This window comes from Paramisgurnus dabryanus, chromosome 3, assembly GCF_030506205.2.
Source record: "Paramisgurnus dabryanus chromosome 3, PD_genome_1.1, whole genome shotgun sequence".
NCBI classification, from domain to species: domain Eukaryota; kingdom Metazoa; phylum Chordata; class Actinopteri; order Cypriniformes; family Cobitidae; genus Paramisgurnus; species Paramisgurnus dabryanus.
In genome coordinates this window covers 51,649,327-51,664,135 of record NC_133339.1, presented here as the reverse complement: position 1 = coordinate 51,664,135, position 14,809 = coordinate 51,649,327, and the positions used below count along the sequence as shown (strand labels likewise).

Sequence of the window (14,809 nt, the reverse complement as noted above, 5' to 3'; positions counted from 1 at the left end):
ACCCCCTACAGCTTCTCCTCAATGGTTGGAGTTTAGTAGGCAATGTCAGTGCTGTGGAGTATTCCAAGCTTCGGAGCTCATCAGCGCACAATGAGTTTAACTCGTACATAAGAGTTCGGTTTATATCTAGCAGAAACTTTGTATTGTATATGCGCCTAGGAATAGACAAACGCAACGAATACTCAAATAAATATAACTTTCTCGAAGGTAAACAGATGCTGCCACAATTAGGACAAGTAACAATAAATCTCGTAATTCAATTGTTTTAATTTTGATCATATTTAAATTGTCTTTAAAGCTTCTTTACCTTTGGGTAGATGATGATGAAGGCCACCCAGCCAGCTAGCAGGAAGGTACAGAAGATGATGGTGGCCATATCTTTTAACATAGAGTCCACTGGAGTCTCCACACGGGATTGGTGGCTGGGTTTTTCCTGCAAGGAAGAGATAGATGGAGGCAATGGACTGCTGTCCTCCATTCCACTTTCATTCACCTTCTGGAAGACAATAATAATAATACCTTTATTTTATCTACAGCAGAAAAATGATGACTAAATCCAATGTAAGCCCCTTACAGTGAGTGGGAACATTTACAAACTGAGATTAAAGTTTAAAGCAGTTCAAGAACGACAGAAAATCATTGGCCATGCCACAAGCTTTCTGATCTACATGTATGTTAAAATCACCCAGAATCAAAATCTTTTTAAATTTGACAGACAATATGGACAGTAGATTAGCAAACTCAGACTATAAATTGTGACCACAGCAGTATGGTGAGCAGCATGAAAAAGCAGAAACGTTTAAAAGCAGGCATTCAAATGTTTTCAAATGCTCTGTAGGACTGCTTGTACCTCTTCCATGGTCTTGTCTGTGGCTGGGGGAATGATGTTGCCAGGTTGACGGGGGATGCTATCTGGAAACGTTGCCAGGATTTTGTTGTGAGCATCAGGGGGTGTTTCATGGTGACCTGAAGAGAAAGAAAGTGATGTTAATAATAATGTTAATGCCTTTTTCCTAGGAGCAACACAGAAGAGTACAAGTTGCAAATAATGCAATATAAAAAATTAGCCAGACTAAATGACTAAAAGTTAAGACCATCATGATTTCTGTAAATAAATTGGGCAAATAATAGGGTTATGTCAATATGTATTACTACGTGACATTCAAAACAATTTAAAACAAATAATGTTTATTTATTTTAACTTAAACATCTGCACTAGGGGGCAGCAGTGGGTCATTTTTGCATGATTGTCATGTTTCTGTACTGAAGATATGATAATGAACTGTAGGTTTTACCTATGAGCAGCAGAGAATTCTTCATGAAGTTGATGCGGTTTCTCTCCTTTAGTGCAGTATTAAATTTAACTGTTGTGCTGGGTGTGATCACACACTCCTGGTCCTCTTCTATACTTGAATCCTGGTTATTAGGGCCCTCAAGCATAGGAAACGTCCTACCACGTGGCTGGCAAACACACAAAAAGCATTTTATAATCAGCACAGCGTAAAGAACAACACCAATTCAGAATTCCTACTAGTTGTTTTTAGACGCACAGTAAACCCTCTCAATCCAACGCTTCTACAGCACTGTTCTTAATGTTAACTCATGCAATGGTCCTGCAGCTCAATTGGTAGAGCATCGGATTAGCAACGCAAAAGATCCTGGGTTCATTCCCAGTGAGTGGATTCAAATACCGATCAAATATAAACTTGAATCTACTGTAAGTCACTTTGGATAAAACCGTCTGCCAAATGCATGAACGCAAGTAACACATCAATTTAGTGTAGTGTGATATCAACACAATTTTAATGTATTTTTCATTAATTTCAGGACAAACACTCACCACAACAGTAACTCCATCATGTACAAGAGAGGGTGACGCATAGAGGCCAGTGGAGTGTTTTCCTACATACAAGGTAGACCTGTAATAAAACCAGACAGAAATAGCAATTTTTTCAATAAACACAATGGTTACGTGTGAAGTTTAACCTCACTCCAGCAATTTCAATTATAAAGTGAGTTGGATGGTGAATCTGCATGCTCAGGCATCTTCAGTACATTGCAAATAGAAAACCAGACAGGATGTGGCTAACAAACTGGAGATGTTGCAAGAAACATGCTCTGAGGTGCCCAGATGACAAAATATAGCATCTACACTCACCTAAACGATTATCAGGAACACCATACTAATACTGTGTTTGAAATCCCTTTCTTCCTTCAGAACTGCCATAATTCTATGTGGCATTGATTCAACAAGGTGCTGAAAGCATTCTTTAGAAATGTTGGCCCATATTGATAGGATAGAACCTGCAGTTGATGGAGATTTGTGGGATGCAGGGCTCGAAGCTCCCGTTCCACCACATCCCAAAGATGCTCTATTGGGTTGAGATCTGGTGACTGTGGGGGCCATTTTAGTACAGTGAACTCATTGTCATGTTCAAGAAACCAATTTGAAATTATTCGAGCTTTGTAACATGGTGCATTATCCTGCTGGAAGTAGCCATCAGAGGATGAGTACATGGTGGTCATAAAGGGATGGACATGGTCAGAAACAATGCTCAGGTAGGCCCCCACACCACCACCACCAGCCTGCACAGTGGTAACAAGGCATGATGGATCCATGTTCTCATAATTTTGACTCTACCATCTGAATGTCTAAACAGAAATCGAGACTCATCAGACCAGGCAACATTTTTCCAGTCTTCAGCTGTCCAATTTTGGTGAGCTCTTGCAAATTGTAGCCTCTTTTTCCTATTTGTAGTGGAGATGAGTGCTACCCGGTGGGGTCTTCTGCTGTTGGAGCCCATCTGCCTCAAGGTTGTGCGTGTTGTGGCTTCACAAATGCTTTGCTGCATACCTCGGTTGTAACGCGTGGTTATTTCAGTCAAAGTTGCTCTTCTATCAGCTTGAATCAGTCGGCTCATTCTCCTCTGACCTCTAGCATCAACAAGGCATTTTCACCCGCAGGACTGCCGCATACTGGATGTTTTTCCCTTTTCACACCATTCTTTGTAAACCATAGAAATGGTTGTGCGTGAAAATCCCAGTATCTGAGCAGATTGTGAAATACTCAGACCGGCCCGTCTGGCACCAACAACCATGCCACACTCAAAATTGCTTAAATCACCTTTCTTTCCCATTCTGACATTCAGTTTGGAGTTCAGGAGATTGTCTTGACCAGGACCACACCTCTAAATTAATTTAAGCAACTGCCATGTGATTGGTTGATTAGATAATTGCATTAATGAGAAATTTAACAGGTGTTCCTAATAATCCTTTAGGTGAGTGTACATATAGTATAAGTTAACTCTTGGGGTGATATACGAGGGGTTTCATGATTTGATGAATGACAAAACTATCGGTAGTAATTGTGTGTGTTGTTTATAGGGCTGCTTACATTAATTTATCTTTAGTCCTTTTCTCACGAAGAAACGGATATTTCCACTGTGTAATGCGTCCCATATCTCCTGACATAAAGGTCAGGTAACGCAATGTTTCCACAGCAACATTGGTGTGCATGACCTTGCGTAGTCCCTCGCGCTGCCAGATGTAGATAGCCACCACTGGAGAGTTGTAGTTCTGGACCCACTGCACATCGCCAGACTCGCTGTTCACAGTCACCACTAGACCATCACCATTGGACACGAAGTGAGCCATATCTGTCAAACACAGGAAACAAAATGGTGGATAGCAGTCAGATGTCTTCACATGGTGTCTGTGCCTCATGTGAGATATGTGCCCAAATGGCCCATACACCTTCAGAAATAAAGGTACAAAAGCTGTCACTGCAGCAGTAGCCTGTAAAAGGTCCTTATACATGACATTGAGGTAAAGATATGTTTAAATTTGGTATCAGTTTGTTCCCTTTGAGGTACAAATATGGACTCTTTAGGGACAAAGGTGTACTTTTTAAAAGGATACAGTCTCAGTGACCGCTTGGCAAAGCCATCGAATCAGTCCAATACAAGATAATCAAACGAGAAGATTATTGTTGAACGTACTATATTTGGTGTCGTCGTCGATCAGGGTGAAGGCGTAATCTGCATAGGTGGCATTCCAGCGCAGCTCTCTGCTCTTGGTGTCATACATGGTGATTGTGTACTCTGAGGAAAAACACAACCATGTGAGTAATACAAACCTCACCAATAACATGTAAGAATAACATGATTTTAATCTTTTGTAGAAAATGTCAGTTGTGCTTTCCCGTACAAAACTCACTTTTTATCTTTTCAACCATATATAGCAGAGCAGACAATGTTTCTTCAGGACCATGGTTCTACATACAGACACTAAACTACATAAAACACCACAGAGGTAAGGGCTAAGAGCCGTTCACATTATAACGATAACTATTAAAAAATGTTTTTTATATTGAAGAGAATAGATTTTTTTACTAACTAATTGACTATGTAATCCTTTTTCCTGATTCGAACAATAGTTGCTCTTTAAAGGCAAGTGCGTGAGTAAATTAGCATAATGTTATCGTCCGCTGAAGTGGACGCTTATATAGTTATCACTATAGTTCACATTATACTTATTGTTACAACGTGAACAGCCCTTAAGAAGTAGTTTTAGAGATTAGATTAGGTTTGTGGGTGTAGGCAGGGCATCACTACTTCGTAAGGCCGTAACTATAGCTTGAACATTGGGGGGAACCCAAACATAACCCAAAGTAATTAAACTGATTATTTAAAACAGGTCCTCTTACGGGTCCTGGGCCCTTCGTAAAAATCTTTACTTCCGACACTCTGGAAGTTCATCTAGGGGTCGGAATTTAAACTGAAAACTAAACAACTGCCATGAATCTTATATGAAATCAATACTGTGTTTTTGTTAATTGATGCAGTAACGCAAAATAAATATATTACACACGGGTATCGATATTTTTCTACACCCCTAACTCTTACTATCCACCTAATTTTCGACGTAAATGTGGGCGCCGCCACCTTTGAGCTTTCTTGTTGATCACTTCCGTGAGCCATTAAAGCTAATGGTATTGCGAAGGACACAAGTGTGCCATTTTGACTGACTGTTTTATGTTTATTCTGAAATCCAGGAAGACCGACATAATTTGTGTAGTTAAGGGTTGCCATAATAGCTAATACAAATCGCAGTAAATCTCTGCAAAACATTAATTCAATACATTAAGCAAATAATTTCATTTACTCATGTCTCCACCTAGTGTGTAAGAAGCGATGTAATAATATTTTCATAAAATGAAAACAATACTTAATACATGTAGTAGTTTAATATGTTTATTATGGTTTGTTCAAATAACTGCATGAGAAAGATACTGCTGACTGTGCCAGACCGCGTGAAACTCGACGTGTCGCAATAAACAAGTCCATTAAAAATTGTCTTTAAAAAAAAACTCACACCAAAAAAGTAAAAAACACAAAGTCTTGGTAAATTCCGTGTACAAAAAGTCGACGACTTTCCCATTGTAAAGATACTGGTATGTCTCTGTGCTTTTATATTTGCACATTGAAGACCCGTCACCTCCGATCAACAACATGAAATGATTGAATATATCTTCACATGATATATCAAGCCTCTTCTTAATTTCATTCTCACACTGGTTCATAGATGCCAGGTGTAGTAAATATTAACTGTTTAAATCATGTTTTATGCGCGCTCCCACTACACTGTTTTCTACCGGCTGGCTATAGACCTTTCTCACAGTAACCGGAAATACGTAATCGTCGTGAAAGCGGAGTTCCTGTCAAGCGTCAACACACTAGAAAAACATAAACCCGGGCAAGTTTAAAATGGATCAAAGAGTCTACACAACTTCGTTAACGGATTTGCCAAATATAACATTTGCTGATGTGACACGACTAATGAAGGAAAACTTTTTCCATGAAGAATTTGTCCATAAATTTCTAGGTAAGTAGAGAGCGAGTCTAACTGTTACTGAAATGTTAACTAAAACGACACATTATAAGCGTGTCCACTTACACATAATTTATGTATAGTAGATGATATAGACTACCTTACTAAAACATTATAGTCTGCTTTGAATGAAGCATTATGGTACCAATTACCTTCACTTACTGCCTATGGTTGTCCAAGTGAACGTCTTGTGTGTAGCAACAATAACGTTAGCCGGATACTATCATAATCAGTTAACATTTTTGTCTGCTAATGTCTGTGATCGTGAGTTTGTTTGTCGGGGTGAACTAGTTCCAAGAAAAATTTGTAGAGACAGCATTTGATTGCAAGCGGCGACCAGTGAGCCCTAAAATGTAGTCGTCTTTAGTGAAGTGTCTGCTGCATACATAAGTGCTCCCCTTTCTTATGGTGAAGTTAGGTCCTTAATCTCGCCGGATAGCCTGAATCCACTTTTGTCTAACTTCACCATCAACAGGAATTAATGGAACAGATAAGGCTTTTTACATTGCCTTGACTGCGGAGGAAGTAGACTTCCGCGATGATTGCGTATTTCCGGTCATAAATACGGAAGTTGTGAGAAAGGTCTATCGAACCGGAAGTCCTGCACAAAGAAGGGAAATACGTCACATCACTTACTTCCGCGTTCGAGAAAAAGGTGGATAGTTAGAGGTTCATCTTTCCACTTATGTATACATTACCATGTGAGTTTCTAAAACGCAAGCTGTAAGAGCTGATGAATTATGCCAAAATTGCCAAAAATGCTAATTTTATTACGCTAACGCAAATTATGTGATGGGCTTCTGTTGCATTCATAAAGCAAATATTAAAAGTTATAGCATTGCAAATATTCAATCAATCAATCAATCAAATTTTATTTATAGAGCGCCTTACAACAACCAAAAGGAGCACAAGGCGCTTTCCAGTAAAAAACATCAACAGTAGACAATAAAATGCATCAATGAACAATAAAATATAACAACACACTATACATAAAATAGCAATAGAAACAAAGGCTATGTGTTAATATTGAAATCATAACGTGTAAATTGTAAAATGTTCATTTACATTGTCGCCAATGGTGACCTCTGCATTGACATGTCCCCCTGAATGTCTATTGTGGTATTGGCCCTGCTGTGTGGTTACTAAGGTCTAGTTCAAATAGTCATAACAACAGTAACCATACCCAGAAATTAGATTTTTGGTTTACAGATAAAGGATCGAAACAAAGTTTTAGTCTTACCTGTACGGCCCAGGTAGAGCAGAGTGGATGATGGGCAAAGCATCTCAGCATAGGACGAGGTCAGAGTCTGTTGCTTTTCTCCAGTCAGCAGATCCACCACATACCAGACATCCTGTTTCCTACCTATAAACACACAAATGACAGCTTAATACCCTAACAAAGGGATAGACATTACAGAATACAAGTAATTGCATGCAACATAAAAACCGTGTTTTCATCTCATTATACATTTCCTGTGGGACAACATGGTGTGCTGAAAAACATCACGTTCATGTCTTCACAGTTGCTAAATCTTATCTAGCAGGATTAACATAATGGGATTAAGTCATTACCATATTGTCCCAAATATAAAACGACCCTGATTATAAGACGACCCCCACTTTTCAACGTGTATTATTTGGAAAAAATGCCTTTTGAAGACCAACTAATAAAAAATAAAATTATAAAAAATAATTATAAAAAAATTATTTAATTGGAAAATACTTTTCGTAACTCAAAGGGGACCAGTTTGGTTCCCCACATTCTTTAATACTTTCATATGGCATAAAGCCATATATGGCCAACTGTTCCTCCTGCTCATCTCCACACTGGATTCACTCACCATTTTTAATAGTGGTTCAATGGGTCACAAAACTTACAGTTTGGATCATACAATGTTTTTCCGGCTATAGACTGGATAATTTTTCTGATCAGAAAAATAGGGGCTACTGTCGCTTTAAGGGCGAGTTCTGCAAGGAGTCACATAATGTAGCCGCTTTTTTGCAATTCTCTTCACTGCACATGCAATATAACTTACATCACTTTTAAGCTTGATGCGGGAGATTAGATTTTTTACTGAGAGGATAGAAATGACTGAAATTTAACGCGACTTGTGAAAGATAATGCATGGATTACATACACCATAATTACCCCGCCAAATCTGTGAAAGAAAGGAAAGCATTTAAATATATGTTGTACTTCCTATAGGTCAACATAACACAATGGGCAGGGCGAAGATTTGTTTTGTTAGGCACAATTGCACAATTTTTCAACATTCCCTCGAGTCTCATCACAAGATTAAAATTCAATTAACATATTTTATTCTTTACATTTATTCTTTGGACAAATTTCAGGACTTTTCCAAAACTTTGTTTTTTTCTGTTTTCCAGCACGTTTTCAGTCTGGAAAGTTTGATTTTAAAACTCCATAATGTTTTTCAGGAACGTACAAACCCTGAACTTTCTTCTGTAGTCTGGTTTAATCACAGTTTAGCCAACTTCTTTAAGTGGGCTGTGTGCCATTATAGTAACTGTGATTCAAGATTATGACCCTAATAAATATGAACTAGGAGTGGTTCAGTGGTGAGATTAGGAATCAAACCCACAATGCCCACCCACAGGGGGGCATGAGTCACTCGCCACTTCCTCAAACATGTGCCACCCTGCTGAAAATCCTGCTCCATTATGCTCTATAATTAAACTAAAGACAAAAATTAAACAAGTGAACAGGAAAATTATATTAAAAATGTAATCATTTATTTTAATTATACAGTGGCATGCAAAAGTTTGGGCACCCCTGGTCTAAATGTATGTTAATGTGAACAGTTAAGCAAGTGGAAGATGAAATGATCTCCAAAAGGCATACAGGTGTAGATGACTTTTGCCCTTCTCTTACCCATGTACAAGATACCGTCAGAACTGCGACACGGTGATGCCTGCACCAGCTCCGGTATGGTAAACGGCAGTTTCTGTAACAACAACAAAAACATGTTTATTCTTTTATTATATTTATATGTTGTGAGAAAGCCATTTAGTCATTTAGTGTGGGTACTTTTATGGCTCATCCTTCTAGTTCTAAGTTAAGTGAGGTCAGCTTTCACTTCTATTAAAATTCATCATAACTACCTGTAAATAAATCACAGCTCTGTTCAGCTTCCAGAGAAAAAATGAGAAGTCAAAATGCCCACGGTTTCCCTTACCGTCAGACCTTCATTATTTTTCCCTCCGAGAGAGTAGAGACTGCCATCATTGGGGTCTGGGAGGAAAGCAGGCCTGTCAAAATATACACAAAACACTTAAACACTGCATTTTCGGCTGTTTGAGATGATAAATAAAAATAAAGCTTTTGTTATATATTTATCATCATATAATGTAAACACATGAATGAGTATTATTTACTTTTTTTTTTTAGTAAAAAAGATTACATCTCTATTCCAGCTCTTTTGTCAAGCTCCAAACACTGTAGTTGCTATTACCTGAAAATCTTTGCCTCCACCACAGCTCTGAAATCTCAAAAATGATGCGTTGAAGCATCAACACTATCATGACCGGTGGTCTGGGAGATTTCAGAAATGCAGTGGAGTGAATGATTATCAGTTAATAATGACTTCAGATTCAAATCATTTGTAATTTAGATCATAACACCCATCATGTATTAATTGAATAATGTTTTTTTAGCTTGAAAGACATGGTGGAAAAGAGCAGTGCAAAAATTCAACAAAGTACAACATCAGTATGAGTTGATAACAGATGTAATTTTTGGGTGAACTATCCCTTTAATGTGTGAGTGCATCTGCATCTCACATTTAATCAGCAGGTTAAGAGAATTGATATTGAGAACAGGAAGAACAGGGCATGCCCAACTTCTTGCAAAGTTCCTGTTTTATCTTTCCTCACAAATGCTTAAATATAAACATGCACACTTACTCTGAAACATGCGTTGGGACTTGTAGAACAGGATCTGGATTGATGAGAAGATGTTTTAGTTAAGTGTAAGAAACACTAATCACAGAGTAAAAGAAGGGTTAAGCAAACAAAGACAAAGCACATGATAACTGAGCTGATCAAAATAAAAAATAATAAAATAATTTAATATTAGGAAAGTATGAAAAAGGCTTCAATACAATGACTTTCTTTATCCCAACATATAGGGCCTTTCAAACATGTCATTTCCATACATTACAGTCAAAAGCTTTTCTTTACGTAACAACACACCGTTATACCATTCGCCTACAGTTTTCCAAACTTTAATATTCATGAGGTGCACCCTGTTGTGTTATCTACATTTTAGCCTGAGTTAGTGCACACACACACACCAGCTCTCAGGTAGTTGATTTACTCTGCCCCAACTATGCCCCCCTAGTGCCCAAACAGTACAGGAAGTTGTTTCTTCTTCTTCCTTTATTTCTTTACACCATTCCAGCATCTAGTTAATCCATACACAAGTTTTATTCAGACAAGTTGATCCATACACAGGTTGGAGGAGGGACAATTTGGCATCTCCAATCTGCCACCCACTGAGCCACTCTGCCACCCCGTACAGGAAGTTTAAATTGTATTAAACATTATGCAGTTTCACCACATACATTATTCCACACATCCTGGGATCGTTTTTATACAGTATTGGAATATAACCTTTAGAAACAACACTGATGTGTAAATTGAAACAATTTGGGCAAGGCTCTTTTCTATTTCAGCATGACAGTGTGCCAGTGCACAAGCAAGGTCCATAAATGAGTTTGGTGTAAAAGAACTTGACTGGCATGCACAGAGCCCTAAACCTTAACCTTAAATGCAATGCAACTGCAAAATACATTCAAACAAACAATGACACTTTAAAATAACATTCATTTTCTTTCAAAATTAACAGTAAATAAAAAATGAATTTAATTATAATAATTTTTTAAGCAATTAAGTAAGAAAAGCGATTAAAATGTGTATTAAATGTTGACTGTGACATACATGTAAGTCATATAAATGGTGGTATATAGGAAGTAATTTGAAAGAATTCCAGGCTTGCATATTCACGTAGTTTCTAGTTAAATTTTTTTCCATTTTAGCAAAGATTTTTTTTGCCAACCTTCAGTAAAACAGAATGAAAGAATTGTGTTTATAGCACTTGACTACACTGATAACACACGAGACAGTTAGCATGCCAGGTCAGACTGTACTGCACAGGCCGCTGTGGGTGTGTAGGGCAACGGCTGTAACGTCCACAGCAGCCCTTTAGCTCCAGAATGCATGACCTGCTTAACCTGTGCATCAGGTTTCTGAGAAATACAGCAGGTGGATGAAACGCATCCGCTGTGGCCATGTGAATATTGAGAAATAAGGTTGGTGCGTGGCCACTGTGCCATCTGCCAAAGATCAATGCATGTTAAACACAACAGAACTGCAGGATTTTTTTAAACATTCATTAATTTTAAAGTCCCAGAAAGATCCAAAATTTAAAATGACCTGTGTTGCAGTGTATCAGGTAGCTGTCCATCAAAGTAAACAATGTACAAAGTAGTCAAACCAAAAAGTGCATAATTAATAAAGTTATTGGCTTCTAAAGTAGGGAGTTGACTCTGAATCGCTGAAATGATTCGTCATATAGTTCAAATCTTTTGCCTGTCTCAATCTACATAAATATGAACACTTTTAAGAATAATCTCGGCCTACAGTCTTGCCCGGAACAAACGAAAACTCTGACCTGCCCACAGACACTACAGCTGGTTAGTGTGAAAACAGTAGTTTACTTAGATTAGCTTACAAACTTGCTTAATGAGTGTAAAAGTGTTAGTGTCTGCCGTGGTTTTTATTGCTTGGATTAATGATGAATGATGTGTATTGATGTCGCTTAAGTTTTCTCAACAAGTCATTTTAGGACTATGTCAATGCATGTTGCACTATTGTTGGACTGTGAGGAGACTGTGTCAGTTGACCAATCAGAGCAGAGTAGGCTACCGAAAGGTGGGGTCCACACAAATCATTTGGGGATCTATGAGAAATGGGCTAATGACAGTGTTTTTTGACCTTGCATGCATTTAAACCTGTTGTTGGGGACTCCTTAACAATATGAGGGAGCTTATAAATTGGACCTGACTGGCACTTTAACATGCATTAAATGGAATCTTCCTGAAACAGCTTAACTGGATATGAGGTAACCTGACATGCCTGACCTTGGCAGCTTGCTTTTTATAAGTTGCTGGGTTAATAATTACAGAGACCGCAGGCAAGAGAAGAGTACACTTACAATCTGCTGTCAAATCCAGCAGCAGGTTGGGGAAAACAACAGTGTCACATTTGGCCAAAAATGCAAAAGAGTTTTTTTTCAGGTAAACAGATATGACTAATGGTTTATCAAACAATGTGCAAATGCCTAGTTTTGTAAAATGCTGTTTTATACACCTGCCTTAAGATCTTCAATCTTGTGATTTTCTACAGTGACTTGCCATAAAATGTGATTTGATCCTCATCTAGGTCACAACAATAGACAAACACAATGAGTATAAGCTGATAATTCTAGAAAACACCCATTAAACATTCACAGTGCTGGAGGAAAATGTAAGTGAACCTATAGACGAATTACTTTCATGAAAGCTCATGTGTGTCAGAAGCTGGCAAACTGGAGTCCAATGAATAAATAAGTTTAAAGGTGTGGTTTATTGCAACTTTGATTGATTGATTAAAAGACACTGAAACGTTTTAAGATTGCTGTCCTTAAGAAGCATTAGCTCTTATGAACCATGGCTCTCTAAAGATATCCCATCAAGAGTAGTTACACTCCATAAAGCAGAAAAGGGATACAAAACAATCTCAAAATGTTTAGACATCCATCAGTCCACAGTTGTCTATAAATTGTCTATAAATGAAGACAGCTTAATACTGTGGCTACTAGGGCTGTGACAATAACCGCGTTACCGTATCACCACATTAATGAAATGCCAACCGCGGTGCTGAGGTCATCATCATCATAACTGCACTTTTTTATATTTAATTTTTTTTATTATGCTTGTGAAAGTTACATGAGTGCACACGGTGTGTGATGTATGAACTATACACAATAATCATTGTTTATCATAATTTACTGTCTTCCACGCTATGTTCAAGGGCTTCTGAAGGAAAAACTGCTTCCAGCACTTGAAGTAGGGACAGTCCATTAAATATATACAGGATTTACTTTGTGCGTGTGTCTGATAAGTGATTATTGCTAATTAACTACTAAGTTTCAGTACCTAGAGTGTAAAGAAAATTTTACATATATATATTTAAATACACATGAACACTGTCACAGCCGCAAACTTAAATAACCCGTTAAAGGGACATTCTACCGCAATACTGTTCAGAAGCGCAAAAAATGAAGTTTTATATTTTATATTATTTCTTAGACAAAGACTATACAATTAATAAATTACAGCGTTTTTAAATCTAATTGTGATTACTTCAGAACAACAACAACGCATCAAATGGCCTTTAAAACTTGCTCATAGAGCCTTATGTACCCTCTCGATCCCTGCGCTCTATCACAGAGCGACGGCTTGTGGTGCCATCTCAAAAAGGGAAAAAACATTCTCGCGTACATTCTCAGGAGCTGTTCCACAACTGTGATCTGCCGGTTGCGACACGATCTGCTGACTCTGTAGCTGTCTTTAAGACTCGGTTAAATACCAACTCTTTCGCCATTACCTCACTTCCTTGATATAGGACTTAGGGTGTTTTTACACATACACCGTTTAGGTCGGCCCAAATGACGTGTCAGTCCGAGTATGGTTCTTTTGGGTCAGTGTGAACCCAACGTTCGCACCGAGACAGCTCTAAACGGGTGGTCTTGGAGCGGCTGCTGCCGAACTCTGGTGCAACCTATCTGTGGTGTGAACGCTGCTTGACCTTGGGCCGGACCAAATACAGGAAGTTCTCCACATGTTTGATCCACTGGGCTTCCTTCGTGATGTGAGCTGGGTATTGTTATATTGAGGGTTAACAACAAACAAGGCAATCTTGGTCCATTGCAGAGATTCAATGTCTCCTGGACGTTTGAGCTGATGATTTTATAAATGTACAGCTGTCCTCCACACACACAAATAGTGCTGGCTCCGTGAGAAGGGCTTTTAATAGAACAGTTGCGCAATTTCGCGTTCAAGCAAAGAAACTTCGCAAAGACGTGCATCATTTATCTCCATATCTTGCTAGCCTTGCTCTTCCTGTCAGGCTGGTTGTCATGGAAACATGAGGGGTGGTCATGACCCTGCTGAAAAAAACAGCATGGACCAGCATGGGAAACACAACATATGCTGGTATGGCCAGCATGGGATGCTGGTGCTAATGCTGGTTTGGTGCTGGTTTAGGCTGGTGCTAATGCTGGTGTTGATGCTGGTTTAGCTGGTGTTCACTAGCAAACCAGCACCAAAACACAACATATGCTGGTCTTGCTGGTATGCTGTTTTTTTCAGCAGGGGAGATGGTAAGAGCTGTCAGAGACCAATGACAGCGCTGACCGTTGAAAAACAACATATGTGAACACGGACCGCACTAACTGAAAAATGATACAAAGTATTTTGGTGCGGCCTCCAACATATGTGAAAACACCCTTACTATCATTCTCTATTTTCCTTTTTATTTAAAAAAATGTACTAACCATCCCTGTGTTGGACTTGATGAGACTATTTCCAGTGCACTTCAGTTAACAGTCACCCACAGTCCAGCACGGTTTCTGCTTAATAATCCAAGCCTGCAGTAAGAACACCCAACCCATAATCCAACAGCAGCATTCATTTAAATCATTTCCTAACCAGACCCGTTTGACAAAGACCATGGACCAAACCGCACCCGCATATCGCGCTGTAAGTACAAACCTTTAGCAGTCTCCATACAGAATGTGAACACAAATAAGCACAGCATTGTTCAAAAACAGGTGCCTATCAGCGTGTACGGAAGAAGT

The 14,809-nt window shown here is 38.6% G+C and overlaps 1 protein-coding gene across 1 annotated transcript in view; it reads right to left on the bottom strand.

Annotated features, from left to right (window-relative positions):
• The window catches only part of ern1 (endoplasmic reticulum to nucleus signaling 1), a 39,987-nt gene that overhangs the window by 16,085 nt on the left and 9,093 nt on the right, over positions 1-14,809 (bottom strand). The window contains exons 3-12 of the mRNA XM_065263670.2: positions 9,814-9,847; positions 9,087-9,159; positions 8,783-8,855; positions 7,130-7,252; positions 3,999-4,100; positions 3,395-3,656; positions 1,841-1,919; positions 1,296-1,461; positions 851-966; positions 308-496 (exon numbers count right to left, since the gene is read on the bottom strand). Coding sequence (XP_065119742.1) covers positions 308-496; positions 851-966; positions 1,296-1,461; positions 1,841-1,919; positions 3,395-3,656; positions 3,999-4,100; positions 7,130-7,252; positions 8,783-8,855; positions 9,087-9,159; positions 9,814-9,847 — 1,217 coding nt within the window. The remainder of the gene's footprint in view (positions 1-307; positions 497-850; positions 967-1,295; positions 1,462-1,840; positions 1,920-3,394; positions 3,657-3,998; positions 4,101-7,129; positions 7,253-8,782; positions 8,856-9,086; positions 9,160-9,813; positions 9,848-14,809) is intronic.